Here is a 26484-nt window from a genome sequence, read left to right as displayed (position 1 = left end):
AAAAAAGAAAAAAAAAAGAAAAAAAAAAGAAAAAAAAAAAAAAGTTCAGGAAAAGATCGTTACATAATACTACCGTGTCTACGAAATAGTTTCCATCATACCTTAAGTGTGGAAGTGATGACATTTTTCAAGTTCAGGTCCGTAGATTCTAGAGGCTGATATACAGGAACTTCTCTTTGCACCACGTCCCAGGCCAACTGGTGCGAGAACAACAGAAGTCCCACTGGTAAGTGATCCGCGGGCTCACAAAGCAGGAAAACACGCCATTGGGAAAGAGCGGACGATGTCTCTGAAGAAAGAAGAAAAGAAGAAATATCAAATGGAGTTACTTCCTATCCAATAGCGTCGTAGAACAAATTGCCGTCGGCTTGTGAGTCAGAAGTTCCTTTAAAACATTGTCAGAACACTCTTAAGCTAAATAATTACAGGAGCCACGTCCGTTACCTCTACCTAAGGTAATAACATACCTTAAATGCTGCGTCTAACATATGTGCTGCTTCTATATTAAGGTTCTCGAGATCTAAGTCAAAAATTAAACGCACCTGCTCGTAACTGAAGTCTGGACAGACGATTGTACAATTGCTCAAGCCAGTGACGGGAAGCCAGTTGAAGGTTCTCGATCACCAACCACGAGTCAGTCCGGACGGCGGTTGCTAAGGCAACGTCAATGCTTTCTTCCTGTCTGTGTCCCACAGATATCTGCTGACACTGCACATTGTGAGCCTGGAATGATAAAAGGAAGAAGTCGTGATCGTTGCTGAGACAACCTTAGTCTCACTAATGTAGTTCTTGAGTGTTTGTATTGAGCGTGAATCAAGCTGAAACCCTCTTAGCTAAGGAATGAGTCATTATTAACGCCTGGGGGGGAGGGGTTGGAGGATTTTGGTTATGTCACGATTTAATTTACCTGATTTACCCTAAGGCTCTGTAATATCCATACGATCCCTCCTTATTTGCAGTCAATTGTCGTGGCCCCTTTTATACTCTATTGGCGACGACGGATAACCCCCACTCTGCCCCCCCCCCCCGAAAAAAGTCTTCCACACCTCCACTCCCCCCCCCCTACAAAAGTCTTCCATTCTCCACCAGCTAAGGTGAATTCAGCTCCGGAGATAATGGTACACCGTCATTACTTACGTTGGGTTTGTTAGAATAGAAAACGAATCTAATGGCAGCGAATCGATAACCTGTTGAAATAACCATCTACGAACCCTGTTTTAAGCTGTTACATTGACAGTTTCACAAACGAAAAGTAGGTTAATAAATAAAACCGTAAAAAGAGAATTTTTCCAACTGACTGCTACAGTTTTCGTAAATATGCAAACTTACTTAGCTGGTCCGGATATGTTGGCCCTTACGAGTGATTTTTGGATGAGTCGCAGACGTGCCATTTGATGAAAAACCTCCTACTAAGAAAATCTCCTTTCATCAACCTGGAAAAGCTTCAATTCGTGTACTATACATATGCTGTGTATCTTATTTTTCTCGGTTAAAAATTTTCGAAAACTTTCGCATTTGTAGTCCTTTTTTTTTCCACCATTCGACGATACATCAAGACATTGGAAAGTAGAAATCAGAAGGGTTTGAAAATTAATAAGAAAAAAGTCGAAGTGCAGCACAAGCACCTCCATTGACGCAGAAAATAAAATCGATGTACAATTATTTACTATACGTTACCTCAGCCATTCGCCGTATGCTGTCGACTGGAGAAATCATGAACGGCGTGTTCACGGTCGTATGGTCTGGCATTAGCACAAAAACTGGAATCGAGTGCTTAATACCGGACAGCACTTCATCAAACTCCGGAAGAGTTCTCTCCATCAAGTCTCCAACTTCATCCTCCACAAGCATTCGCATAGCCCGCTCGAATCTGTCAGGTCGCAAGCAGCGAATCATTAACAGTTTATGAATTGCACTCAAGGTTGTGGTGTCGTCTGTGGCTTCAGTTTCTACAGGCAGCTGCCTCGTCTCAGGCCGCTCGCTTTCGTACCAGTCCTTCCATGGGCCAGGCTTAGATGCAATGTGAGTACAGATACCGTCCAAAGGACCCTTAAAACTAGAAACGGCAAGAACCAGCTCCCAAGTCTCTTGCGTGATCCAGCTCGGCTGAAGGAGAGTGGGATCGAAGTCTGACAATGCGGGGATTGAGGAAGGAATCGTGCCTGGAAATAGCAGGGGATGCGGAGGTTAGTTTAGGAATAAGATACTGGTGACAGACGTTTAATGTGGTCTAACCTGAGAGTAGGAATGAGATTTCTAGTTGTGTTGTTCCGCTCTCAGCACGTTTTTCCATTTTGTAGAGAGTGAGCAAAGAGGCGAACAACAGACGGTGATGTTGGTCTATGCTCCTGGAAGAGAAAAAAAAAATCAACAAAGTTGTAATTGCAACCTCTTGTTCATACCTTTTCTAACTTGGCGAACAAATTCAAAAGATTTCGGGGAGCATTTGTTTCAGAGTTTACAAATTTGAATCGCCTATTTCTTAAAATCGTTGGTGATGGAACGTGATGGAAGAATTAGTCATTTGCAGCTTAGATAGATAGATAGGTTAGATGGCCACTCCCCATGGGGCTTTTCGGGGCTATTCTTACAGCACTGTCGGGGGACTTTACCAGACGGCTTGTAGCAGTTTACAATGAATCAAAGGAAGTTGAAGATGCCCCTTCCCCCCAATTCCCAGTAAAACATGCCAGACCACATCACAGTAATCTCGTGAGTGGGTTCTTTAACGTCCCCCGCCTAACCAAATTGACTGATTAATAGATGCAGGAGAAGGGACCTACGCTTGATTCGTCCTTATCCGAAAAGACAAGAATGTCTATCCATTTCTTTATATTATAGAAAGGCAGCACTTTCTCCTCGATTGTTTTACGACTTTGAGTGTTAGTCCGGCCGGGGCTCGAACCCTCGACCTCCCGCACAACAGTCCGGCGCTCTAACTAATTGAGCTAACCGGGAGTTACAAAGACTAATACCTGCTGACATGGCGGTAAAATGACTGACTAAGCGAGTCCGTGAGCTGATCACTCTGTTCGGAACTGAGTGCTGTGTAGTCCACGCCAGGAGATGGCAGCTGTACTTCCGCTGGAAGGACAACAGACATTCGCTTCCGAGATCTCTTACGAGAAGAACTTTGCTCTCCTTCACCTATGGTATAAAAGAAATTTATAAGTAAGTTGCAATACTCTTGACGCACGAGCCAGCTAAAATTTATCTCTTTTGCCTTATTCAACGAACAATCAGATCTTAGCATCGATCTAAACTTCAAATGGAAACTACTTGGTAATATTCAACCATGTGCTTACTAATAATGGCAAAGCCTTTGAATATGATGTCGTCCTTTCATTACTTTCAATGATATCCCTAACAACCAGAATCAATGTCTAACCTGTCCCTATAGTTATATTGTAAACACGTTGTAAAGCAAAAAGTTTCGACAAGGTCTTAAAATTCTTAGATTCTAAATTCACTGTACACTGAACTTAGTTTGGCTTCAGCTTTAACTGAACGTTTTGAGGAGCAAGACATACCCTGGGCAACAACAACTGTGTTCGTTTCTTCCTCTTCAACGGCCTTGATCAATATAGTAGTTCGTGATTCTTTCCTGGTTTCTTTGGTTTCTTCACCGTCCGACTCGTATTCAAGTTTCTCCTTGGATGGCTCCACATCTCGTCCGATTGCCGACCGGAACAGGGACAGGAAATACCCCAGGGAAAAGCGATACTCGTGCTGTACACTGGACAGGGAGCTCAACAAGGAGAACATCATCACCGCGCGCTTGGCCAGTGGTTGGAAAAGTTCGCGCAGGCTCTTCAGTCTATTAAAGTTGTTCAAGGTGTGGGTCAAACGTTTAGCAACCTGGAGCGAAAAAAGGACGCAGATAAATCGAGTCATAGTATTATCTAATAATTTCGATACATCAACAAAGTTGAAATGGTAAATTGGCCACTGTTACGATTATAAAAGCTGACGTTACGAGCGTTAGCCCTTCGTCGGAGCGAATAGAGGAACTGGCAGCCTAAATCCCACAGGTATCAACGAACGCTTTTCATTCTACTAATTTATTCGTGTTTTTCTCGTTGCCATGTTCCCACCAATCACGCAGCTCCATTTTCTGCCTTTAAAAGCACACACAACCCACAATTCCTCTATTCGCTCCGACGAAGGGCTAACGCTCGAAACGTCAGCTTTTATAATCGTAACAGTGACCAATTTACCATTTCAACTTTGTTGATAGATTGGAATCATTTCGTTACCCCCACCGACGCAGCCCCAAACAGTTTCTTTAGAAACTATCAGCCTTTATTCATAGTATTATCTGTTGGCATCCTGAAATGCCAGTTTAATTTGATGCGACTTCGGTAGTAGGAAATCACGACTTAGGCAGCCTTTTCACTCGCTTAAGAGATTGTTTGAGGATAATTTCAATCTAAACAATGTTTATCAAAGGAAACACGCAAGACTACGAATGGAATTGAAGTCCCATTCGACCCTCAGCTCTCTTCAAAAGCTTACACCGATATATTGGACTATTCTCTCAAAAAAGCTCTCCTAAGGAAAGTGATTAAGCGGCTGCTTTAGCACAGACTTGCCTACACGCCATTACGCCCTGTCCACCAAGCCAGGACTAACGCTCACCTCACTCCTAGATTTGACAAGCTCAGCTATGACCTCAGTTTCTTCCCAGATGTCTGTCCCTTGCCGCGCTGTGACTAGTCCCATCAACTTGCTATCGATGTTCTCCAGTAGCCTCAACAGCTCCATCATTAACATCAAGCTTTTGCGGCTCTCTACGTACAGTTCAGGCTGCACGCGGTGAAAAGCCTCGATCTGGATCTCCTCAGCCAAAGCCTCCCCGTCCAAGCGCAAGTTCACCATAGTCGTGATCGAAGACACTTCTGTGCTGAAGGCCGGTCGAGAGGATCTGGATACCAGGTACAAGCGGAACTCCGGGTGACACATGACGCGACGGGAACCGAACTTTACCATTTGGAAAGCTGGAAGCAAGCAGGTGAAATGAATCACTGTAAAACTTAAAAAAATTTATTTAACGGTTACTTGGCTAAAGGATATCAGGAAAGAACAAAGAAAAATACATAAAGCGCCAAGTAAACATGATGAACCGGAATATCAAAAACCTTTCTTCTAAAGATTATTGTTTATTATTATTCATATTAGAAGCTTCGCCCAAACCCTCCTTAACAAACAGAGGGTATGGGCAACTCGGTTATGGCCATTTGTACATTGCAGACATTTGTTTGTTGGCTATTGTGCTGTGAAATATGGAATCTTTTTTTAAGTCGTGGATTCAAAAATCAAGAGCCATTCAAAATCTCCTAATGAAATTATGTTTTCTTGCCTCTAAGATATTTTACTTAAATACACCAAATGAAGAACAAATCACGGTTCAGGAAAACTGAAAAACGTCCTAATGCAAAGCACAAGTACCAAATATGAGACCGTATCAAACCTTTTTCAGTCTCTTCACTAATGGATGTGGTGATGTGGTAAATAAGAGGCATGAACAGCGAGTCAATATCGCCATCGATATTGTACAACACCAGAGCTGTACCACTTGTTATCGCTTTTTCAATCTTCAGAATCGCAGAAGGATCACTGAAAGTGGAAAATTAAGGACTGATACCTTTTGTTACTGCAAATACTGAAAAATTGAACGCATTTACAAAGTCATGTCTGTGTTATTAGTTGCGACTTGATCACTTCTGCGATAAGAGAATTCCTTGTATAAGATGTTGTGGAGTATTCACAGTTCAAGTCATTGCATTCTCAAAATACATACTATTTGCATACCTCTCCGCCAAATCAATCTCCAGCAAGTTCTCTCCATCTTCGATGATCCTAATCAGTTCAAGTCCCTTATCGTAAGGGTCCACAAGCAGAGGGACACGTTGCCATGACGACTTTGACAAGACTGCGTTCTCAATCTTTCTTGGACCCATTCCTTTGGTGACGAGCCTCCGCACGTGATTTTCGCCCAAAAGAAGCTTGAGTACAGCTAAAACAAAGGAATCGTATTCTGTCAATTTTGTTTGACGCAAAGCTTGATCTCTACCAATAGACATCATGTACTCTTCGGATTCGCCTTCTTTTTCCGCTGGTGGACCGTTATCCTCTTTCTCGCTTTGTTCCACGTCTTGCTTTTCTATTTCTGCGCTGTGCAGTCTTTCATAGTCGCCTTCTGGTTGAGTGTCGTTTGTATTCGCAGCTACGACAAAACAAAACAGGATACTTATAACTGAGTACAGGTAGCGTGGCCGAGAGTCGATAGATCTGAGATCTTAGTCAAACTTTCTACTCTACCAATCAATTGGAATTATTTCCTGTACAAGCGGGTTGAACTTTTCCAACACGCTTGTCCCCCTTTTTCGGGATTTTTAGCAATTTACATCCCAACGTGTATGCATTAACGTTGTCCTCATCATAGCAAGAGGCAATCGTTGATCCATGGGGAATCAGGCTGCCACTTTGAAAGATAATTTTTTGTCATGAAGTATCATGACTTAAAGATTTGCGTTGTTGGAGAGAAGATTCAGGTGTTGTTTACCATTACCTTCAATCTCCTGATCCTTTCCTTCTTCTTCATTCGGATTTTCCTCTGGCTGTGCTGCAACTGTTTCCAGCTGTGCTGTAACTGTTTCCAACTGTGCTGCAACTGTTTCCAACTGTGCTTCAGTTGTTTCCTGTTCGCCTTCAGTCAATTTAGCGCTCCGAACAGTCCGTAACTGCTCCATCATGAACACCTCTGCACTGCCGTGCGGACCAGAGCTGTCCACCACCAACATCACACCGCGCTCATCCAAACACTGGGGCCAGTGCACTGTCAACATATCTCGGCGGAAATTGAACGAGTAGGGACCTAAGTAGGTTGCGAACGCAGCTGCCATGGCCACACCACCTGCGACAGCCGCTTTACGGGTGCTGATGGATTCGAGGAGCTGCAACCACTTTTGGCGACCACTTGAAAGCACCTTATTAAAAAAGAAAAACGCTTAGAGAAAGCTTTTATTGAACAAATCCCACCAAAAGAGCCAAAACGACTTTGCTAGAAACCAGAGTGTATTTTCCAGGAACCAAAAAAACCATTCCCCAACAAATAAGAAATCCTTAGGGTATGCTGGCCGCTTGTCAAATTTGCGCTTCCAATGTGACCTGTCTCGCTTAGTAGAAGTTCCTTAAGGCACAGATGGTAAAGCATCAGACCTCTACATCTTAGCCTCCGTACGAGAGAAAATCGAAGATTTTTTTTAAGAAGCAAATGGAATTTCAGAATAATTAAGGTAACAGAATTATTCAAGGTCGGCGACGCAGTTTAACATAACAAAAACATAAAAAAAAATGTTATTTAATTAGCTCACCTCTTCAAAGTAAGCTGCTTGGGACAGCTGCGAGTCCAAAGTCTCTGTAAGCTCGAATTGCCGACACTTGTCAATGGAAGCCTCCTCGTATGCTAAGGCCAGAGATCTTAGGCGTTCTTCCAGATCCATCAGTTTACTCTCCATGGAGGACAATCTACCAACAGCGAGCTCCACTGCAGAGGACGTCTCAGACACTTTGGCGTGAAGGGGTTTCACTTTAAACTGCATCATGCGATGATATCTTGAAAGAAAAAGCAAACAAACAATCTACATTCAGTTAAGAGATACCCGAGAGAAAGGCATCGACATAATTAAGAGCAAGAAAGCAACTCGAGTATAACTGTGACCTGGGATCGACTCCCGGACCACGTGGCGTCACATGCGAGTTGAGTCTGTTCATGCAGTTCGTCTTGGCTCCCAGGGATTGTCCCCGTTGCCTTCCTTCACAACAAAAACTACTACTTTTAATTTCCGATTTGGAAAGAGTGGACTAAGAGCCAGTTCGTGAAGTAACACGACTAAATTCCAATTCATTCATATCATTTGAATTTAGACAAAGTTATCTTCACTCCAGGTATCTTCGTTTTAAAGACACTTTAAGTTGCCACTACAATTTAAGGGCCCTTCACTTTCAACCAGCATTTGATCGATGTATTATCAAATTCATTTTCAACGTGGTGATAAGTTCAACAAGAAGCTCACAAACTTCTTGTAGTTGCCTTACTATTATCAAATTATATTTTTGTAACCATGAATGCCCGTTTTGAAATCTCTGTGGTCCCTGGCCATTACCTGAACACTCCTCTGACCCACTGTAGCAAGGAGCCCACTGCTGGGTTGCTGGTTTTCCTCTCGAGGTAATCGCCACTGAAGTGTGGTTTCTTTAGGTATGGTTCTACGACTTCCAGCGTGCTCGGCGTAAGTTCCATCTCGTCAAACACACCAAGTTCCTCTCGAAACCTGAAATAAGGATGATATCTTGAGGAAAGTTCATAAATGAAAAGCCAAATGATAAAAGTGGAATTTTCAGGATAGTGTCTTAAAAAACATTAATTAGTTAACGTCGTCTTAAAATATTGAATTAAAGAGTCATCAACCAATGGCGAAGTTTCGTTTGTCAACCAGAATTATATATCAGAATTTTTCAAGCTTCACCTGTCTAAATTGGCCATGAGACGCTTAGCTCCCTTGTTCCAGGTCAAGTCAGATGATGGCGACTTAACTGCAAAATGAAAGGAGGTAAACAATTCTCAACATCATCTTCAAAATAATATGAGGGAAGTCTCAATTTTGTAAAGGTGACATCTTAAGAGGACCGAATTATACGTAGTAAACAAAAATCGACTTTCTCAGATTCTAATATGTCGCCACCATGCCACAGATTACCATGCGTACCAATAATGATGATTGCAGCTAAGAGATCTTCAATTTCATTATCTGGTTTCTGCAGGGCCCGCAATTCTGCCAGTCCCTGTCCATCGAGGATCTTTAACACTCTCTTGGTATCAGACACGACAGCGGCTGCCTTGAACACTGCTCGTTCGTGCGCTATCTGGTATTCAGGAAGAGCCTAGAAAGGAGAAAAGACTGTTAATTTCGAGAAAAATTCAAATCAAATTTCAATTCATGATTGTGTTGAAAGTGGCCTAGGATTGCATAAGTTTTGCTTTGTGAAGCTCTATCAGTGGTCGAACAAACCATTTCTACCCTCTCAACCACTCAGATACAAGTGTAAATCAATTGCAACATCGCAGATTGATCTGTGCGTCAATTCAAAAGTCAAGGAGATAGCTGACAAATTCGCAAACATTTTGCGTCTCAAAAAGATATTGCTTCGATTCTTTCGGTTCACTTGTGTATCTATTCCACTCTATAAAAACATCGATTTGGCTAACAGCTACGAAAATATTATTTCCAGAGGGCCCAATCTCATGGAGGGTACCAACATTTACAGGCAAGCTGGTAAACCATCTCTTGAAAACGACAACGTGTAGCTATTGCTGTAAGACGTTTAAATTTATTGATTTACCTTACTTTTGTATAGTATTAAATATATTAACCAGTAGTTTCACTAGCAACCTTTGTGGCTTCCCTTGGTGTTGATGTATGGGATCCCATGAAAATGGGTTCCCACTCCACTGATGAGCAAACTCGTGATCAGTGGGTAAAAAAGGAACAAAGCGTATGCAAGGGTGGGAATGAGTGTGTAAAATGAACATAAAAGTTAGGTGTTAAAATTGAGGGAGCGACTTCTGTAACAACAGCACGCTCCTAAACTCAATTTAAAATTGTAAAAAATATGTGTTATATATTATTATTAAAATATAAAAAAATAAATAAATAAATAAATAAGTAAATTTATTGATTTACCTTGTTTAGTTTCTGTATTCTCTCTTGCTGTCTACTCACGAGTCTTACTTGTTCCTCAGCTATCGCTTTGTCCTTAAAAAGGAAAAAAGAACTTATTCTTCTACATCATACATGAAGCCGTTTAAGCCCACACAGTTTACTCACAATGTTCAGAAAATAATTTGGATATATCAACAAAGTTGAAATGGTAAATTGGCCACCGTAATGATTACAAAAGCTGACGTTTCGAGCGTTAGCCCTTCGTCGGAGCGAATGATTACGGTGGCCAATTTACCATTTCAACTTTGTTGATATATCCAAATTATTTCGTTACTCCCACCGACGCAGCCCCAAACAGTTTCTTTCGAAACTATCAGCCTTTGTTCAGAAAATAAGATCGGTTTTCAAAAAAAAACTGTTATCTGTTACCTGACCAATCTGTAGCAATAACTGAAGATTGCCCTGTAAAGATAGACAACGGAAATAAATCAAAACGCAATCAAAGTCAAACAAAGCTGACAATTACAGCATGCAGCTGACGACCGCAATAGACCACAAGACTTCAAACGGATGTGACGTATTCGAGTTACAGTAGCTACTGTCAGTAAACACTGAAAAATGGTTGGTATTCGGCGACCTCACAAGAAATGTTAAATAGTACCCAAGCGAAGGTGTACAGAAATGACTGCTGATTGAAATGAATTAAACAAACGTTGGAGACTGGTGTGATAGTTTTCACGGCAAGTACACGCAATTGTTATACGTGGAATAAGCGAAAAATTGTGCACGAAGTGTTGCTTGTCAATGGTACAGCAAATGCCATTTCTTTAATTATAAGTTAGAAGTGTCCATATCTCATGATATTCAATCATTGAGTTGTCAAAGAGCAATGACAGAAGCGATGGCAAAAGGAACGAAAAGTGAAATTTCGTGCCCAATTTACACGCTCTGGTAACAAACCTCTTTCTTCTGTTCAAGCACCATCTTTTCGTGCCCAAGCTGTGTCTTCAGTTGTTCGGCCAGCTGTGTTCCTCGCTCGATAGTTTGAAGAGCTGCTTCCATTTGTTCATGTTCGCTTCTTAAGGCTTGTTGGCGCTTTTTGATCAAGCATGTGAACCTGGATAGAAGAATTGATAAAAACAACAAGGATTTAGTTCTCGTACCCTTAGCCACTGAGTTACTAGCACTCCATTTTTTGAAATTGAACGCTCTTTTAGAGTAAAGGTTATAGTGAGTATCTCTTTTATCCTTGCTATATTTTATTAATATAGATTTTAATGAAATAAATTTCGTCACATATTGTTCCTCAGGAAAGAAGAACCTTCTAAAACATGCCCCGCTCGCAACGTGTGGCTTTCTAGCTCGGTTGGAAGTAGCACCCAACTAGTATCTCGGAGGCATGGGTTCGAATCCCGTCAAAGCCTGAAATTTTTTCAGGCGTCTTTTCTGATACTGTTACAACTGCACCTCACCTGCGAGGGTCATGGCTTTCGAGGATTTTTTTTATTCTGTCCTGAGAGAGGAAATAAGAACTTCGCAAAAGTAGCTTTAAAAAGGTGGGTTACCTTTCCACGAAGACTTCAAAGCCCGTATTGGTAATGTGTCCGTACGTTCCACATTGTTCTTCGCCAGAATCCTGTTGTTTTATGGACAGGTGCATGGAAGCCAGTAAATGGGCAAGATTTTCTGTCTGCACTGGTGAGAAAGTCTCGACATCTAAAAGGAACAACAAAAATGATTGTAGGGCGCACCAGTCTGAAGCGTACGTAAGTAAACAGGAGCCACGACTTGCATTTTGAAAAAGTTAGCATGGACTGCATGAGTCGGGTTACCTTTGAGGACATGATACGCATGCGTCACCAACGCTTCCTTGGACCAGTGGGGTAAGAGGATGATGGACACTGTGTTCATTAAGGAGGGAAAATCACGGCAGCGCTTCTGAAACTTTGGTCCAAGTGACGATACAGTCAGAACAACACGGAGGTTTTCTCTAACGGTCCTGATGAAGAGAAGTTAAATTATAACATAACCAAAGTAAAGCGCGCGCTCTGATTGGTCAATTTAGCGTTCCCCATTTGCCCATGGGTGTACGCTGCTGACGTGAGCAAATGCAAAGACTATTTTTCCGCGCGCGCTTGTTTTTTCTGGTCGCGTAAGATTTGTTAAATAAAAGGGAACTCTTTAGCTACAATCTATCAATGTTATGTTATAAAACAAATGGTAAACACTACAGCGTACACTATTGAGTTATGGATGCACGCGGGAGGTTTGCGTACAATAGTGTACGCTGTGGTGTTTACCATTTGTTAAGTATATCAGGTTGAAACAGCAGTCACTATTTTGTTTTCAATTAAATGTTCCGTTTGGTCTCACGGACACTTCTGTTGCTTAAGTTTCACAGAAACATATTGGCCTACAACAGACCTACCGCCAACCTCAGAGTCTTCATGGCTCAGTTCTTTGAATATCTGTGAGGATTCTATAAACATGGGCTCACAGCCGGTTAAATAGATACAAACGAGGTACACTACAAATATAACATGTACAATACAACTATTTCGAGACATAAGATAAGGAGTGTAGAACTTACTTGAGGAAGAAATCCCATGCAACATCTCGTGTGTACGCCAGACCGGCCTGCGTGACTTCAGTTCTGACAGCGTTGATCACTGACGTCTGTTCTTCCTCGCTAAAAAGATGCGATATGGAGGAGGACACTAGGAACTCGCTTACATAAACAAGAAAGTCTTCGTCAGTCAAATCTGACTCCGGTAATAACAGCATTAAATGTTCACCCTACAGAGAGCATAAAAAACGGATATTTCGATCAGAAATTCGCTTAACGTAGTCATTCCGTTATTAGTTTTGAATTCAACTGATAGCTGATAATCACCTTGACACCTGCCCTTGTGTAGGCCGACACCAAATCTGCCTTAAAACTGTCCAGTGTGTATCTTTCAGAGGCCGTGAGCGCTGAGGAGTTGATTCTGAACACAGAGTAACCGCACAGGTGAGCTGCAAGCTGGGCTAGGTTTGTACTCATACCGGGAGACCCCTGTGATATTAGTAGGGCGTGGCCACATTCATGGGGGCTTTGGAGAACCCTTACAAGACGGCAGATGGTTTCCATAACATCCTGTCAACAAGCAGAAATAGACAGTTACTACGAAATATTTTCCATGTCCAATAATTGCTGCTAAGAAAAGGTCCGTGCTATGAGCGTAATGAACATTCATACTTTCGCGAGCCTTGAGCAAAAATAACAGACCAGTCATTTTCAGCCAGTGGCAATTAGGCAAAGACAAAAGATACAACTAACGAGAACTTTACCTCATAAAGAGTGATCTTAAGTCTTGGAAAGTCCTTATTGTACTCTTCAATTCCGTGCTCCAACACAGCTTGAACCTAACCAACATCAATAAAATAGCCGTTGAGAAAATTGATAACTTCCATACAGTGGAGGCAAAGAAGGCCAACTAATAGTGACATTCTTAGTTATTCTTCAAGGGCAAGTTTAGCAGAAGAATTTGGGTCCTAAACCTGGGGGTCAGAGCTGGGCTTTGTTCCTCTAGGGGCTTTCTCCTGATTTGTTTGGTTTTCCTCATCCACAAAAATCAACACTCCAAATTCAGGTTTGAAATGACAACAAAGTAAATACAGCCACTTCATGGATGCGCTAACACATCATCAATTCATCATCCCCTAAAAAAAGATCGTACTTTGCAAAGATCTAAGACTCAAGATTACTGTATAAGATAAAGTTAACCCACCTTCAGCATATCGGTGACGTTTCTATATGATAAATGTACGTCATCTTCGGTGCCCTCCGACGACCCAGCACCGATTACTTCACCCGTGCTTTCTTCAGAGTCCACCAGGTTCGTGAAGAAAGGGGTGGAGTTGGTCACAATTGACAGCTTTAATTAAAGAAAGCAGAGGCAATCAACGAATTCATGAGTACAATTTGCAACATGACGCAAAGTGCAATATGACGCTCGGCCTGAACAACGAACGAACGATTCAAAATGAGAGCGCGTAGGAGAAGGAACAAAGAACTAGGAAGAGAATCGATATAAACCAACCGGCCAGACGAGCAAAGGAACGTACAAGAGAAAGAATGACCGGGTGGAATAAGGAAAGAAAACCGAACAAAAAGATATGAGCGAAATAGGCAGAATGCTAACAGTCTGCAAACTTCTACGAACAGACAGAAAACGCAACCATTGTATTCCATTTGAATATAAACAACTTTATACATGAACTAATCTTGCCTCATTCATACCTGTTCGTCCTCGGTAAAGCGTTTCTTAGCAGCGTTCAGGAATGCCTGTTGGAATCTCTCCTTGTCAACTGAGTCAATCAACCGGCGGCCATAGATCCAGTCACATTCATGTTTCCATAGTAACAAAAGGTCTTGAGAGGCACAACCCGGGCGCAGTGTCAGGCAAAGGTTCCTGAATAGAAACGAAAAGAAAGGTGGCTTTAATTGAACCCAAGACATTTAGGAAAAAACCAAAGAGTTTTACGAAGTTATTTCTTTTCCTGCAATTTGTTCTTGGGCCGAATGGCATTTCCACGTTGGCTAAAGTTTGAGCGCAGTAGGGGAATAGAGAGAGATGTTACTTGTCTTGTCGTGCACTCGGAACAATAAACAGCCCCGAGGCTACCATGCGGGGCCGAAGGTCTGATATCCGATCCCACGTGGAGCCTCAGATTCCGTCTTTGTCACTTGCTATTTTCAGGAAACGGAGATTTAACACTATCTTTAGAGTGTATACTCTTGGATGAATTTCCAATTAAGTCTCAAAATTAATCTGATATTGCATTTATTGGTTTCCATTTCCTTCGCTTTGTGATTGGTCCTGAAAACTCGCGCAGTCCTCTCAACCAATCAGATGCAGAACCATACCAAACGCAAATTAGTCACTCGTGTCTCCTGTGCTTCAAAACAAATTTCCTGCTTTTACTTTGGGTTCACTCTTTGAGAAATTTCCCTCGCTATGTTGTGGTTATTTTGATTTTTGTTTTTTACGACATACAGTGAATCGTTCTCTTCATTCGACCTCTCCTACTACAGAAAGTCTGTATATATCCACACCTGAACACCATAGTCAAATCTGTCATGGTAAACATGTAGTGACATCTCTGTGATGTGGGCAGGAACATGCCTCGCAAGTGATCCTGGAGCTCTACAGTTACGTGACTAACATCTGACAGTAGATCCCGGATGGCCTTGTCGTGGTCACCAGACCCATGGCGTTGAGAGTGACCTTCAGAAGTCTCCTGTGATGCGTTATCATTGGCTGTGTGCTGAGACTGAGTTACGTGAATGATAAAGTGTTTCTCAAGCTGTTGAGTGTAGATATGGTGCAATTCATCTTGGCTGAAAGAGGAAATTAAAATTTATTGTTGGACTTAAGTGTGAAGACGTTATTGACCTAGAAAACCAAAGATTAAAGCTTCGTCTTCTTTTTTATACTGCTGTTGTTTAACACACATAAAAAAGGGAATTAAGACAATCACGGAGGGAATTCTCAGGAGGCTTTTCACTGAGGCTTATCTCGCCATGATTACAGAGCAGTAAAACTAAAAAAAAGCTAGATATTAGGAGGAAAAGTTTCGATCACAAAACTCTCTTTAGATAGTTTGTATTGTTTTTCTTTTTCTCAGTTCGTGAGCGGGCTGTATTCTACGAATCCTGCAATCTGATTGGTTCCGAGAGCGGGCAGTATTCTCCCCATCTGGCCCGCTCACGGCGGGCGGTATCCGTTTCGCTAGAGTCATTTTGCAGTACATCAAGCTTCGTTGCAATTTTTTTACAAATATATCTCATTCTGCCAGCTGGGCAGAATTTTTAAGCAAAGACTTGGGTCACGACCTTTTGGCGATAAATAATATTAATTCTTTCTTCTCTCTCGCTCTCAAATCACTTTGGTTTTTCAGCAAAAATTGAACTCGAAATCAATTTTGTGGAACTAAATTTGTTTATAAAAAGATTGAAACGCGGCCCAGAAACGATTTGTTATTTAATAATCCTTCACAAAAAGTAACTCAGAGGGTTAAAACGAGAGGTAGTAGCAGTTAACGATTACTTTAATTAATGTGACTTTCAATCGTTAATATCTGAATTCTTCAACACAATTTGTTCGTTTGTGAAACGTTGAGCGAAGTTTTGAGTTCTTCTATAAATACACTTTCGCCTATTCTTTGCAAGTCCCTTGAATTTGGATATTTCTACCGTAAATTTCACAACAGTAATCGAACGAATTCGATGAATAAAATTCGCATTAAATCCCTTTGTGTCTAGCTGGAAAGAGTCTCATTTATTTCAGCTTTTCGGTGGAAAAAAACCGATTTACACACACCATTACAGAAAACAAACAAGCAGACTGACAACTCCAAAGCACACACTTACATTCACTTACAATTTGACTTTCCGTGACAGTTTAAAACGGAGCAGAGGTAAATCTTCGAAGAGTAATCGTCTCCGGAAGTAAACGATACTTTTCGTAAGATCTCCGAGTGTTTTTTTTTTTAAGAGAAGATCGTCGCATAGTCATTTAACTCGCGCGTGTTTGTCATACCTGTACTGTTGTTTATTCAGAGGAATACACATTTTTCCTCTTTAATTGACAGGTGTCACATCATGACAGTTACTTATCAAAAAATGTTCAAAGTTTGCTCGGAAGCCTTTGAAGTTACCTTTACAAATAAAAATGTGCCCTCTGTCTTGAGTACCGCCCTCGGCCTACGGCCTCGGACGGTATCCAAGACCTCGGGCACAGTTTTTGCCAATACGGACCTCCGGCTGGTCAATAACAAAAATACACCGAATGCAAATATGACGTCCAATTTGAATTGCCATTGTTCTGGACTGACTAGCCTCGTCTTCACGTGGAAATACAAAAGGATTAATACATGTGTGAGAGGCTAGTCAGTCCAGAACAATGGCAACTCAAATTGGACGCCATATTTGCATTCGGTGCATATTTATGTACAACGGTCACCACCACAACCAACTACTTACTTAGGAAACGTGACGTTGAAAAGCGAAAAGTGGCGTAACAGTCGCCTGTTTAGTCGAGCTGTGGTGGGCGGAGTTTGTGGATTGTACGATGACAGGTAAGTGACGTCATGTATTTCCCGCCATTGGTGGGTTTCTGGGTCAATAACGCCGCCATGATCAATGTGTTGGCGAACTAACTGCTGAGCGGTCTGGGCACCAAAATTGTTTGCCTACGAGACCAAAGCAAAATAACAAAGATCAGGAGCTTATAAACGCAAATCATGAAAGCGAATTTGTCGTTTCTTTTTGCTCTTAACTAAATCAGGCAAGTTTTTCCCTTTGCGACTTCACGGAAAAAACGGCAGCGCAAAAGGAAAAGACTTGCATTGATGTCACGAGGGAAAACGAAAAACAAAAAAAATAAAACAGGACCACAAGCGTGTCACGGGTGAACTAAGGCCGAAAAATCTCAACGTCATTTTCTTTTCTCTCTGTGAAGATGGAAAAATATGACAAGGTGTCTCCTGACAAGTCTTTGGTCGAGAACTAACGGCCAGTTTTTTACCTTGAATAATTATCAAGCAGAAACTTTTCCAAGACAAAATTGATTATTTCTAGTTTAAACAGGGAATACCATTCCCTCCCTTGTGCATTTACTTGGGAAAATTAAAGCTAAAAAACAGTAAAAGTGACTTAAATATTTCAATTTAAACACTGAAGTTTGGATTTCCAATCACACGGTTGCAGTCTTAAAATTGACCAACGCTGAAAGTACATTATTCCCAGATATAGTCGTTAACTTACTCCGCTCAGATTAAGATCGTCGATCAAACAAGTTAATCTCTTGTTTCCTTTCGGTACGAAAGTTCTGGCGTGTTTCCATTCCAGGCAAGATGACAGTTCTTTCCACAAGCTTCTAGATGTAGTGAACTTGTTACAGAACACTGTCAAACTTAAAACCTCCCCAATATCTCCGCCATGTTGTTTGAGTCGATGACGCAAGATAGATGTCTTTCCGCAACCGGCTTCTCCAACCAGTAAAACCGGTTTTCCGCCATCGCTCAGCAAGCCAACAAGGTGAGAAATACGCTGTTGACAAATTAACAAGTTTAATTGATTTACCAAGAAAAGCATTCAAAGACTCGCAATGCACACTCCATTGAAAATATGTGGGCAAAGTGATATGGATGCTGCAATACTGCGTCAAGACGTACAATGAGTTAGACTTAGTCGGACCAAACCTTTTCATTATTTTCATTCAGGAGTTTTTAGCCTAAATAAGCAAATTCAGCTTAGTTCTGACCTCATTCTGTATTGTGTGAACATATGCTTCATTAGGGATGCCTTCAGCTGCCGTCTGTGAGTACGGAGGAACTGAGTCAGCCCAGCTGAGAAATTCTTGAGTCTCGGGAAACACGTAGTAATTCCACACCTGTTAAAACATGAATATTGCGCCGCTAATGAGCGTTTATTAGCAACATTTGGCTTTGATAACGGCGCTGGGCGTTTAAAATGACAAAAAAGGACGATGAAACAACAAACTAACAAGTTAACAGCCTTTAAAGGCCACTGGAATCTTCGTAAGTGTCATCAGCATGGCAGGGCCAAAATAATGGCTTCCGTAATTTCAGTTACACTCAACTTCATCAGTACATCACTTCAATATCATTTCGACCGGATAAGAAAGTTAATATCACACTGTGTTAGGGGAAGGACTTGAAATAACTAGCGCGTTTGATGTTGATAAATTATTGAAAATGCATAAAAAGTCACTATACATCTCTACGCGTGGACGCTGCCTTCGTTAATCAGTACAAAGTTCTCTTCGACGCCCTCGTTTCGGTAACCTCAGTCACACCTTGGCTCGGAAGTGTATTAATTTGACTTAGTGAGATAACAAATATGACATGGCTGCTAAGGAGAGCGATTTGAAATAATCGGTGTGTCCGAAGCAAGCGAATGCTTAGAACTTGCATAAATAAGCGCCATATATGTACGTGTGGCTGCTGTTTCCATTACTTATCAAACGTCTTCGCAAAGCTCTTGCTGAGTTTAACTAGAAATTAGTACTATGGGGGTAAGCATGTATACATTTGATCACCGACCTCTTCGTCGCCAGGGAGAATCACATAATCTTTCCACTGTTCTCTCCACCACTGACTGAAAAACGGACGATGTTCTTCCACTAACGTACCACCAAAGGCCCACATGGCAGAATAGCAGAAATAATTCTCAAGCTCTGGTGGCATTAAGTCTGAACAGTTTGAAATTAGTGCCTACAAAACACAAATTGACATGCCAAAAGCAGCTGAAGTAAGCCTATAAATATCTCCCTAACAATACTCTTACATACTGGAAGCTTTCGGCTTCAAATCTACGCCCTTTTTATTTTGCAATATTTCAAAAAAAAAAAAAAGAAAAAAAAACAAAGGTAGTCTCGATTATTTTTAGACTACGACAGACTCATGGGCAAACTTTGAAAGAAGTCGATTTTTTTAACTGAAATGCACCAGACCGCTTTTAGAGAGACTGCGTCTAAAGCTCTGCCTGGCTTATACTATTGTGTCTTTTAGTTTCCCCAGCGCTACTCTCAGCCCAAGAGTATATTTGAGTACCAGCGAAATGTTAGAAAGCTTTATAACCGAAGTAACAACCTGTCCAGCAAGATTAGCATACTCGAAGCCGCCTTATGCTGAACCACAAGGATATACTTCAACACTAAAGTATCACAAAGCTTTTATTTTCCAACCTGGTGACAATAATAAAAATTACCAATCCACGATCGAAAAATCAAAAGCCTACCTCTACTAAAGACAGCAGAGTGTTCACCATACCCATCTCGCTGACAGGTACCACGTGACGCAACTTAGACGGTTTGTTTTGCGTTGGTGGTGCTCCTGAAATAGGGGGGACCGATGTTTTGGAAGCCAGGTACGCCAAAGTTGGACCGATATAGCGATCACAAAGGTTTCGTAACTGATCTGCCTCGCGTTCAGAACGCTTGGCGAGCCAACGGTCAACCAAAAGTGGCCAGTTGACATCAGAAGTGTTCATACAGAGCATGCCCACGGAGGAGAGTACCGCTGGACTAAGATTCTCTAGAGTTTCCAGCTTGAAAAGAAAGTCAAAAAGGTTTTGAATAACAAAGTCTAATGTGGCTTTCACGGGCAGTCATCAAGAGTCGTAACCAGAAAAGAACACTTAAAAAGATTATCACCTCCCAAACGATAAGCAAAGCATCTGGAATTTTAATTCGTTCGTTGTTACCAATAACTACAGTTCCTGAAAGCAAATAAATGGAAAGTTAGTAAAAATGACCAAGAAGCAACTATTCCAAAATATTCCTATATTGGCAAAACTAATGCAATCTTAGATAGCCGTAGACACCCAGTTATATTCAAATTGCTCAACTACTTCATCGCAGCAAATCAGTGACTGATATACTAACCTGTATTCTGTACCACTGAACCAAACAATTCCATCTGCAATGGATCGATCTGTTACCGAAATAAACCGAACAAGTCGTACGTAAGTAATGGTTTTATTGAGGTAAAATAATCATTCATTGTGGGTACATTACCGTCCCGTCCAAGTGAAGCCATTTCATCAGAGGCTTTCCCGCAGCTTTGCTTTCTGTCTCCTGGAGACGCAATTGCTGAGCCTGTCGTCTTAAGAGCACAGTTAGGACACCATCTCGCCATTCTCTAGATGAAAAATAAAACAGAGCTAGCTCCGCTGCTATTTAATCTCTAGGATTACTTTTTTCAAGTCGGTATCTACAATCTGGTAAAGGTAATTCGTATAGCATCATCGAAACGTTGAGGGTATCTCTAAAAAAAAAAAAGAAAAGCTGTTGTTTTACAGTGATGTTTTGACAAACAAAAGTTACATTGTAGGACTCCTAACTGATTCTCTTTGCAACAAAAGATCAAAGAAAGAAAAATAACTTATGGGGAAACGTTTAGAGGCAAGCTAGAAAATCGCTAAAGGAAAATGAAACCTGTGCTTAGCCCCAGTGTTACTCTTGTTCGTATATTGTACACTTCAAGAAATAAAAAATTAAGCCACGCTTTGATAATTTCCCTGTGTTCAAATTCCGAGTGCGTGACAAAGAAATGATCCAAGTCTTAAGTGATAACTCAGACCTCGTATCAGAAAAAGAGATAACAAAATTTAATCCACCCCAAGCCCCCCCAACCTGCCTCCTTTTACACACCTAGTTTCAGGGTCTACATATCCAAAAAGTTCTTCTGACTCTACAGCCTCTGTGCAGACTATGTCTGTCTTAACCAAGTGTCCCATCTCTCTGTGAGCTGCACCCAAGGTCCTGATGCACTCGGTTTTACCACATCCACACGGTCCACTTATACACACCTGAGATACAAGAACGGTTTATCAAACAAGTTTGTTTGTTTTCCTTACTCTTTGCTGATCTTTTTGCCTGGATTAGCTAAGTGGTTGGTTATGAATATGATTTTTGAAAAATTTAGAAGAAGTTGGAGCTTTAATTCCATATCTCAGTCTTGGAAGCACATCTTCTGTTGCGAGTACTTAGTGTTTGTTCCAGAGCAAGTGGAATCGGGGTATTATAAGTTTTTTTTGTTATAGGATAAATGTTTCAAAATGCGGACACATCGACGAAGAAAGAGAGTTACGGAGGAACGCACACAAGTTCTTGCCGCTTTTAATTATCGCGGTCGGACCAACAAATATTAGCTATAAAACTCACCAACTTATGTGCTTTGACAAGCTCCGCCAATTGAGCCACTCTGGCTTGAAAAGCGGCACCAGGTTGCAGACCAAGTTTGCCTGTGGCCACTTTTATAGCAGACTGCATATCACTTAGCACTGAAAACCAAAGTTTGTCAATTAAGAGCGAACCTATGTGGATATATGAACCTATGCGGATATACTGTGAATAAACCGTTAATATTATTATTATTGTTATTATTATTATTATATTAATATTATTATTATTATTAATATCGGAGCTTGATTAACGAAATGAGTAGAACTTTCAGATGTGTGAAATTTGTAAGTCTCTACATGAGCTCCCTTGGCGTTTTCTCAGATGAATGCTCTACGTTCTTAGACATGATGAATGACATAGGCATTGCCAAAAAGCAGCAACTTTACATAATCAAGAAAATGATGAATATAGCTATTAGAGCAACATATTACTTTAACATAGTCTTTTGTTGTAGAAATAGGAATTGGGACAACCCAGATTTGATGCAATTTTGATTTTTGTATGTGTGTTGAATAAGCCAATCTCAAGCAGCATTTGTAAATTGCCTATACGTAGTGAGATTTACAATTGTACATTTAAAAACACAACTAAAGTTTCCATTATTATTACTATTATTATAACTCATCTTTGAAAAAGGTTTTGATACATTAAATTATCGACGTACCTTCTAAATTATCTGCACCGGGTTCACCGGTCTTAGACACCACAGGAATCTCCTCTAAATTGCTCACTTGCTCATTCATTTGCATCGTAGTCCCTTGTGAGCCGTAATTTTCAAAGATCATTGGAACCTGAACATTGGGGAACAGGTCTGCCAACAAAGTGGCGAACATGACAGCATCACTGCCGTCCAAACCCGGCATGAACGTGTCTCGTAAGGCAAGCACAACAGCATGCTCCTCGAGTTTGAGCATTTCTTGCACGTCTTGCAGATCGGATGCTTCCTGGTTTTCCACTGGTGCCAGAAGTTCTGAGTGAAGAACAAACCCAGCACACATAGAATCATAAAAAAAAATTGCATCAGGAAAGGAGTTCTACTCGTTCCTAATCAGCCGCAAAGGAGAGACACGATTCTGAGTTTAAGGTAGAAACAAAAGCTCACAGTTTGAACATGGTCACCTTTATGACACAACTTACCATCATGTCTGAGTTCTTCGAGTGGTGCATTCACAGTAGTAGCAACTTCAGTCAGAGACTCTGCACGTTCTGGAACATCTTCCTCTTCGTTCGAGGGCCCTTTACTTTCCGGGACTAACACGTGAAGCTCTTCAGAAGTTGTGCCAAGATGAGACCCTGCATCTTCAATCATTCTTTTCAAAGCATAAGCCCCCCAGCCGACACACTTTTGAAGACATAAACAGAGATCTGCCGGGAGAGGTTTAGAGGAGCTTGGAAGTAGTTGCAGACAGAGATTCCTTAGGGTCACAATCTTGGATGCCAGAGGGGAAACCTGCGTGAAGCCCTGGCTTAAGAGCCATACCTGAATGATGACCTGTAGATCAGGGCCAACAAATTCCACAGGACGGAACATCTCCCACAGATCCACAGGAAGAAAAGTGGCGGATGGCTTGAAGGACGGAAAGAAACCCACTGATGGATCGTATTTCGTTTTGTGCTGGTCGACAGAGTAATTTAATGTCCCAAAGCAAGCGCCTTGCGGCACTAGTGCTATCTCATCGTCGTGAAGAATAACCGTAGACTTGCTTGCTTTCAAACCATCAAGAACGACTGTCACAAGTTGTGTTAAAACAGACAAAACGGGTGGCTGAATGGTCGAGATGTTATTAAGACAAATCCAAGCACCTATTGATAAAGACAAGAAGATGATAAAGGAAAGTACACAAACAAAGATGGCTAGGCATGTGATAACAACATAATCTTAAAGGATCACCGAGAGATATCATAAGTTAAGTTACCGGGACTTTCGAGAAACGGGCCCCAGCGCCGCAAATAGAGAAACATCAGTATCAAGAAAAACGACTGCTAGAACCTAGACAAAGGTAACATAATTTCTCGTTATGATCCGCGTGTATTCCAGGTTTTATTCTACCGACTCACAACAAGCAAGTTACATACCAGAACAGGCAAGACCTCTGAAGATGTCGATCAGAGTGCTTCTGTTCATTGGCGCGGAGCAGTTGAATGTGTACAGCGGATTCCCTAGGATCCTGGCCAGTTCGGTTATTGTTTCTGTCTTTCCAGCTCCCTAAATAAAGAAAACCGCACTTGTACCATATACGGATGTCTTCGATTCTCTCGGCTTATTTTAAGCTCAAAACGACTGGGATTATTACTCCTCCTAGTAGAATACAGAATTTTTCTCCGTTTTCCCGGCCTATTCGCCAACAATAATAGGGACCTTAAGCAACCACGACGGCGACGCCAAGGAAGACTTCGATTAAAAAATGAATTTCTACTCTTGCTTAGAATTTCAAAAATGGCTGCAGGAGCTTACTGTCTCATACAGCGCCGCCGCTCAACTTCAGCATGACGTATAAAGTAACTGTTGAGTTCCAAATGGAAGTTAAGATAATTTGCCGTCGCGGTTTCGGTTCACAGATAACGCAAATTTTGGCGATTTCACGTTATTGTTTTGCATAGGACGGCTAAATGTACAAAGTTTCAAAATGCACGTACGGAGCTATTGTTCTGCCAATTAGATCTCTTGTTTTTCCACGTCCTCGTTACCGTCGCCGTCGCGGTTTCTTAAGGTCCCTGTTAATGGTCAAGTGACTTCCCCGAAAACACAATGGCCTTGGATGAACTCCAGCTCGAACAATTCGATCCCATATCAATGCGACGTCTTTATGGTCAACAATAAGTTAATTGTACCTAAGAAATGTACTGAGAATTTAAGGCTGTTTTTAGTCCACTATTCGTCGTCAGGTTTAACCCGCCTTTGTTGCATTAATCTTCCGTCGCAATCATTGAAACCTGTTGATAATTAGCAACGAGAGAATGTTCATTAATACTTACAAACTCGCCCGTAAAAACTCCGACCATTCTAGTCTTGACTGCTTGAGCTAGACCCACAAAACACTTATCCGTAAGAGGACTGAGAACCAGTCTCGATGTAGTGCCCTGGTATTCGAATCCGTAATCAAATTCCATGTCTAAGATGTCGACTTTGAAAGCCTGCTGTTCTTCTTCCCAGCGGCAACGTGCGTGACACTGCCAATCAAAAGTGTCAACTGGGTTCTTGAGTGCTTCCCACTCTTGTTTATGTTCGATCAGTCTTTGAACCAAGTTCCTCTTGTGTGATAACATGGCGATGATATTACTAATCTTCTGAATCTGGCTTGGAAATAGCAGCATCTTGTTGTTCACGCCTTGAGGTTTTACTTCATCCGGTTCAGGTAGTGCCTTCTGCTTCTGCGACACTCCGGAAATGTTCGAGACTTCTTCGTCGTTTTGTGCCACAGCTGTACCAAGCCGATCTTGACTGGCACTGGTGTTACGACTCATCTCCTTCATAGCTGCTTCCTCAGGGTCACCATCACTATTCACGCCACTGTCGTAATCAACGTCAGCTTCTTGTGGCTTGCCTTCCTTGTCGGCGCCTTTCAGCATCATTGCTGTGGCTTCTAAAATCGTGGTTAGCTTGTCGTAGACTTCTCGTAGGGCTTCTCTGTTCTCGCCGCTTGCCACCTGAGATGAAAAAGTATTTACAAAATCAACGAAAGTTAATGGGAAATTTTCGATCAGATAAATGAATAATAACAATGTACGACCGTGAAACGTAGCCTGTGATACCATCATAAGTCAAAACCAGACTGCAAAACGTATTACTCTATATCTAACGCGAATGTAAGGGACTAAGAGATATCTAAGTCTACAGAAATATTGAAAGTTATGAAAATCCTTTTGTGGGTGTAATGCGTTACCCCTGCCTATGCCACAAGAAACTCTTGTTGGACAGGTGAAGCATTTTGCTTCAGTCATCGCCGACGATCTTTTTCACCTACTTCCTACCACGGGTGATCACAATTTTCTAATGATAGTTTATCTCTTCGCCTTTTTACACCTCTAACCAGTTTTGCCTTCCTTCCGAAAAACAGATGAACACCTTTGTTACAAGCTCTACACAATGTAAAGTGAATACCTGTTTCAGTGATTTATCAATCTTTTTACACAATTCAATTTGTGTTGCCAACAAAACCACTTCAGAACAATTGTCCAGAGTGAACGATCTCTCCACTCTGCCCATACTTCCGGCCGTCCGTGGGGGCTCGTCAGGCTGGGCTGCACCCTCAGCGTTGTCAGGCTGGGCTTCGTTACTTTCCGGCTGGGCAGGAGTAAGCACTGATGTGAGTTGATCCAAGAGAGTTTGCCTCAGGGAACTGATCAAGCCAGGGAGCCAGTTATCAATTGCACCTTCACATAGCACGGACTGGAATGAAATGCTACAAGGTTAACTGGATATCAGACATACCTAAGAGTCAACGTTGCGTCTCTCGAGCCCAATGGTCCATTAACCCTTAAGCCCTAAGAGTGACTAGCACCTTCTTTCTCCTTACAATATGAAACGTGAATAACATATTAAATAAATAATAAATAAATAAATAAATAATGACCTTTATTAGCATACTTCCACATAGTGGCTCTTCGCTACTAATATAAAAACTAACTATATACATAATACTTACAATAAATCAAAATTGATGAAATAGTGAATAATAAAAACTATACTAGATTATCCATTGCATGTCAGTATGTGTCTCTTAAGATTTATACAAAAAAAGTGCATGGTCACTGCAATTCCTCAGCTCCGCAGGAAGCTTATTAAAAGCTTCAGCAGCTTGGTCTTGAGAATGAAGGTCACGAGAATGAAAGAAATGATCAGTGACTAAAAATTCTCATGATTGTTAGACTAATTTTCCTTGCCAACGCCCTAGGAAATGTACAGAGAACAGTATGGAGAATATGCATCAAATATGCGAATGATATGGTGCATAGGGTTAATTGGGGAGTTTATCCTGATTTTAGTAGCACAAAATGCATTC

At 41.4% G+C, this 26484-nt stretch overlaps 1 protein-coding gene across 1 annotated transcript in view; it reads right to left on the bottom strand.

Annotated features, from left to right (window-relative positions):
* LOC111339840 (uncharacterized) overlaps window positions 1-26484 on the bottom strand; it is a 72850-nt gene that overhangs the window by 5837 nt on the left and 40529 nt on the right. Inside the window, exons 38-77 of the mRNA XM_088728981.1 lie at window positions 25584-25871; window positions 24458-25129; window positions 23558-23687; window positions 22619-23284; window positions 22146-22451; window positions 21461-21579; window positions 20948-21105; window positions 20312-20435; window positions 20180-20228; window positions 19949-20013; window positions 19534-19842; window positions 18837-19007; window positions 18035-18163; window positions 17536-17820; window positions 16753-16961; window positions 14824-15108; window positions 14008-14179; window positions 13496-13642; window positions 13056-13130; window positions 12619-12861; window positions 12316-12521; window positions 11558-11724; window positions 11291-11441; window positions 10686-10842; window positions 10155-10187; window positions 9747-9818; window positions 8772-8946; window positions 8532-8598; window positions 8169-8336; window positions 7377-7617; window positions 6572-6989; window positions 5812-6226; window positions 5471-5616; window positions 4639-4997; window positions 3531-3858; window positions 2976-3147; window positions 2236-2348; window positions 1678-2162; window positions 543-723; window positions 102-289 (exon numbers count right to left, since the gene is read on the bottom strand). Of these exons, the coding sequence (XP_088585107.1) occupies window positions 102-289; window positions 543-723; window positions 1678-2162; window positions 2236-2348; window positions 2976-3147; window positions 3531-3858; window positions 4639-4997; window positions 5471-5616; window positions 5812-6226; window positions 6572-6989; window positions 7377-7617; window positions 8169-8336; window positions 8532-8598; window positions 8772-8946; window positions 9747-9818; window positions 10155-10187; window positions 10686-10842; window positions 11291-11441; window positions 11558-11724; window positions 12316-12521; window positions 12619-12861; window positions 13056-13130; window positions 13496-13642; window positions 14008-14179; window positions 14824-15108; window positions 16753-16961; window positions 17536-17820; window positions 18035-18163; window positions 18837-19007; window positions 19534-19842; window positions 19949-20013; window positions 20180-20228; window positions 20312-20435; window positions 20948-21105; window positions 21461-21579; window positions 22146-22451; window positions 22619-23284; window positions 23558-23687; window positions 24458-25129; window positions 25584-25871 (8844 nt within the window). The remainder of the gene's footprint in view (window positions 1-101; window positions 290-542; window positions 724-1677; window positions 2163-2235; window positions 2349-2975; window positions 3148-3530; window positions 3859-4638; window positions 4998-5470; window positions 5617-5811; window positions 6227-6571; window positions 6990-7376; window positions 7618-8168; window positions 8337-8531; window positions 8599-8771; window positions 8947-9746; window positions 9819-10154; window positions 10188-10685; window positions 10843-11290; window positions 11442-11557; window positions 11725-12315; window positions 12522-12618; window positions 12862-13055; window positions 13131-13495; window positions 13643-14007; window positions 14180-14823; window positions 15109-16752; window positions 16962-17535; window positions 17821-18034; window positions 18164-18836; window positions 19008-19533; window positions 19843-19948; window positions 20014-20179; window positions 20229-20311; window positions 20436-20947; window positions 21106-21460; window positions 21580-22145; window positions 22452-22618; window positions 23285-23557; window positions 23688-24457; window positions 25130-25583; window positions 25872-26484) is intronic.

The sequence above is a fragment of the Stylophora pistillata genome, chromosome 7, assembly GCF_964205215.1.
Source record: "Stylophora pistillata chromosome 7, jaStyPist1.2, whole genome shotgun sequence".
NCBI classification, from domain to species: domain Eukaryota; kingdom Metazoa; phylum Cnidaria; class Anthozoa; order Scleractinia; family Pocilloporidae; genus Stylophora; species Stylophora pistillata.
This window is presented reverse-complemented; position numbering and strand designations above follow the sequence as displayed.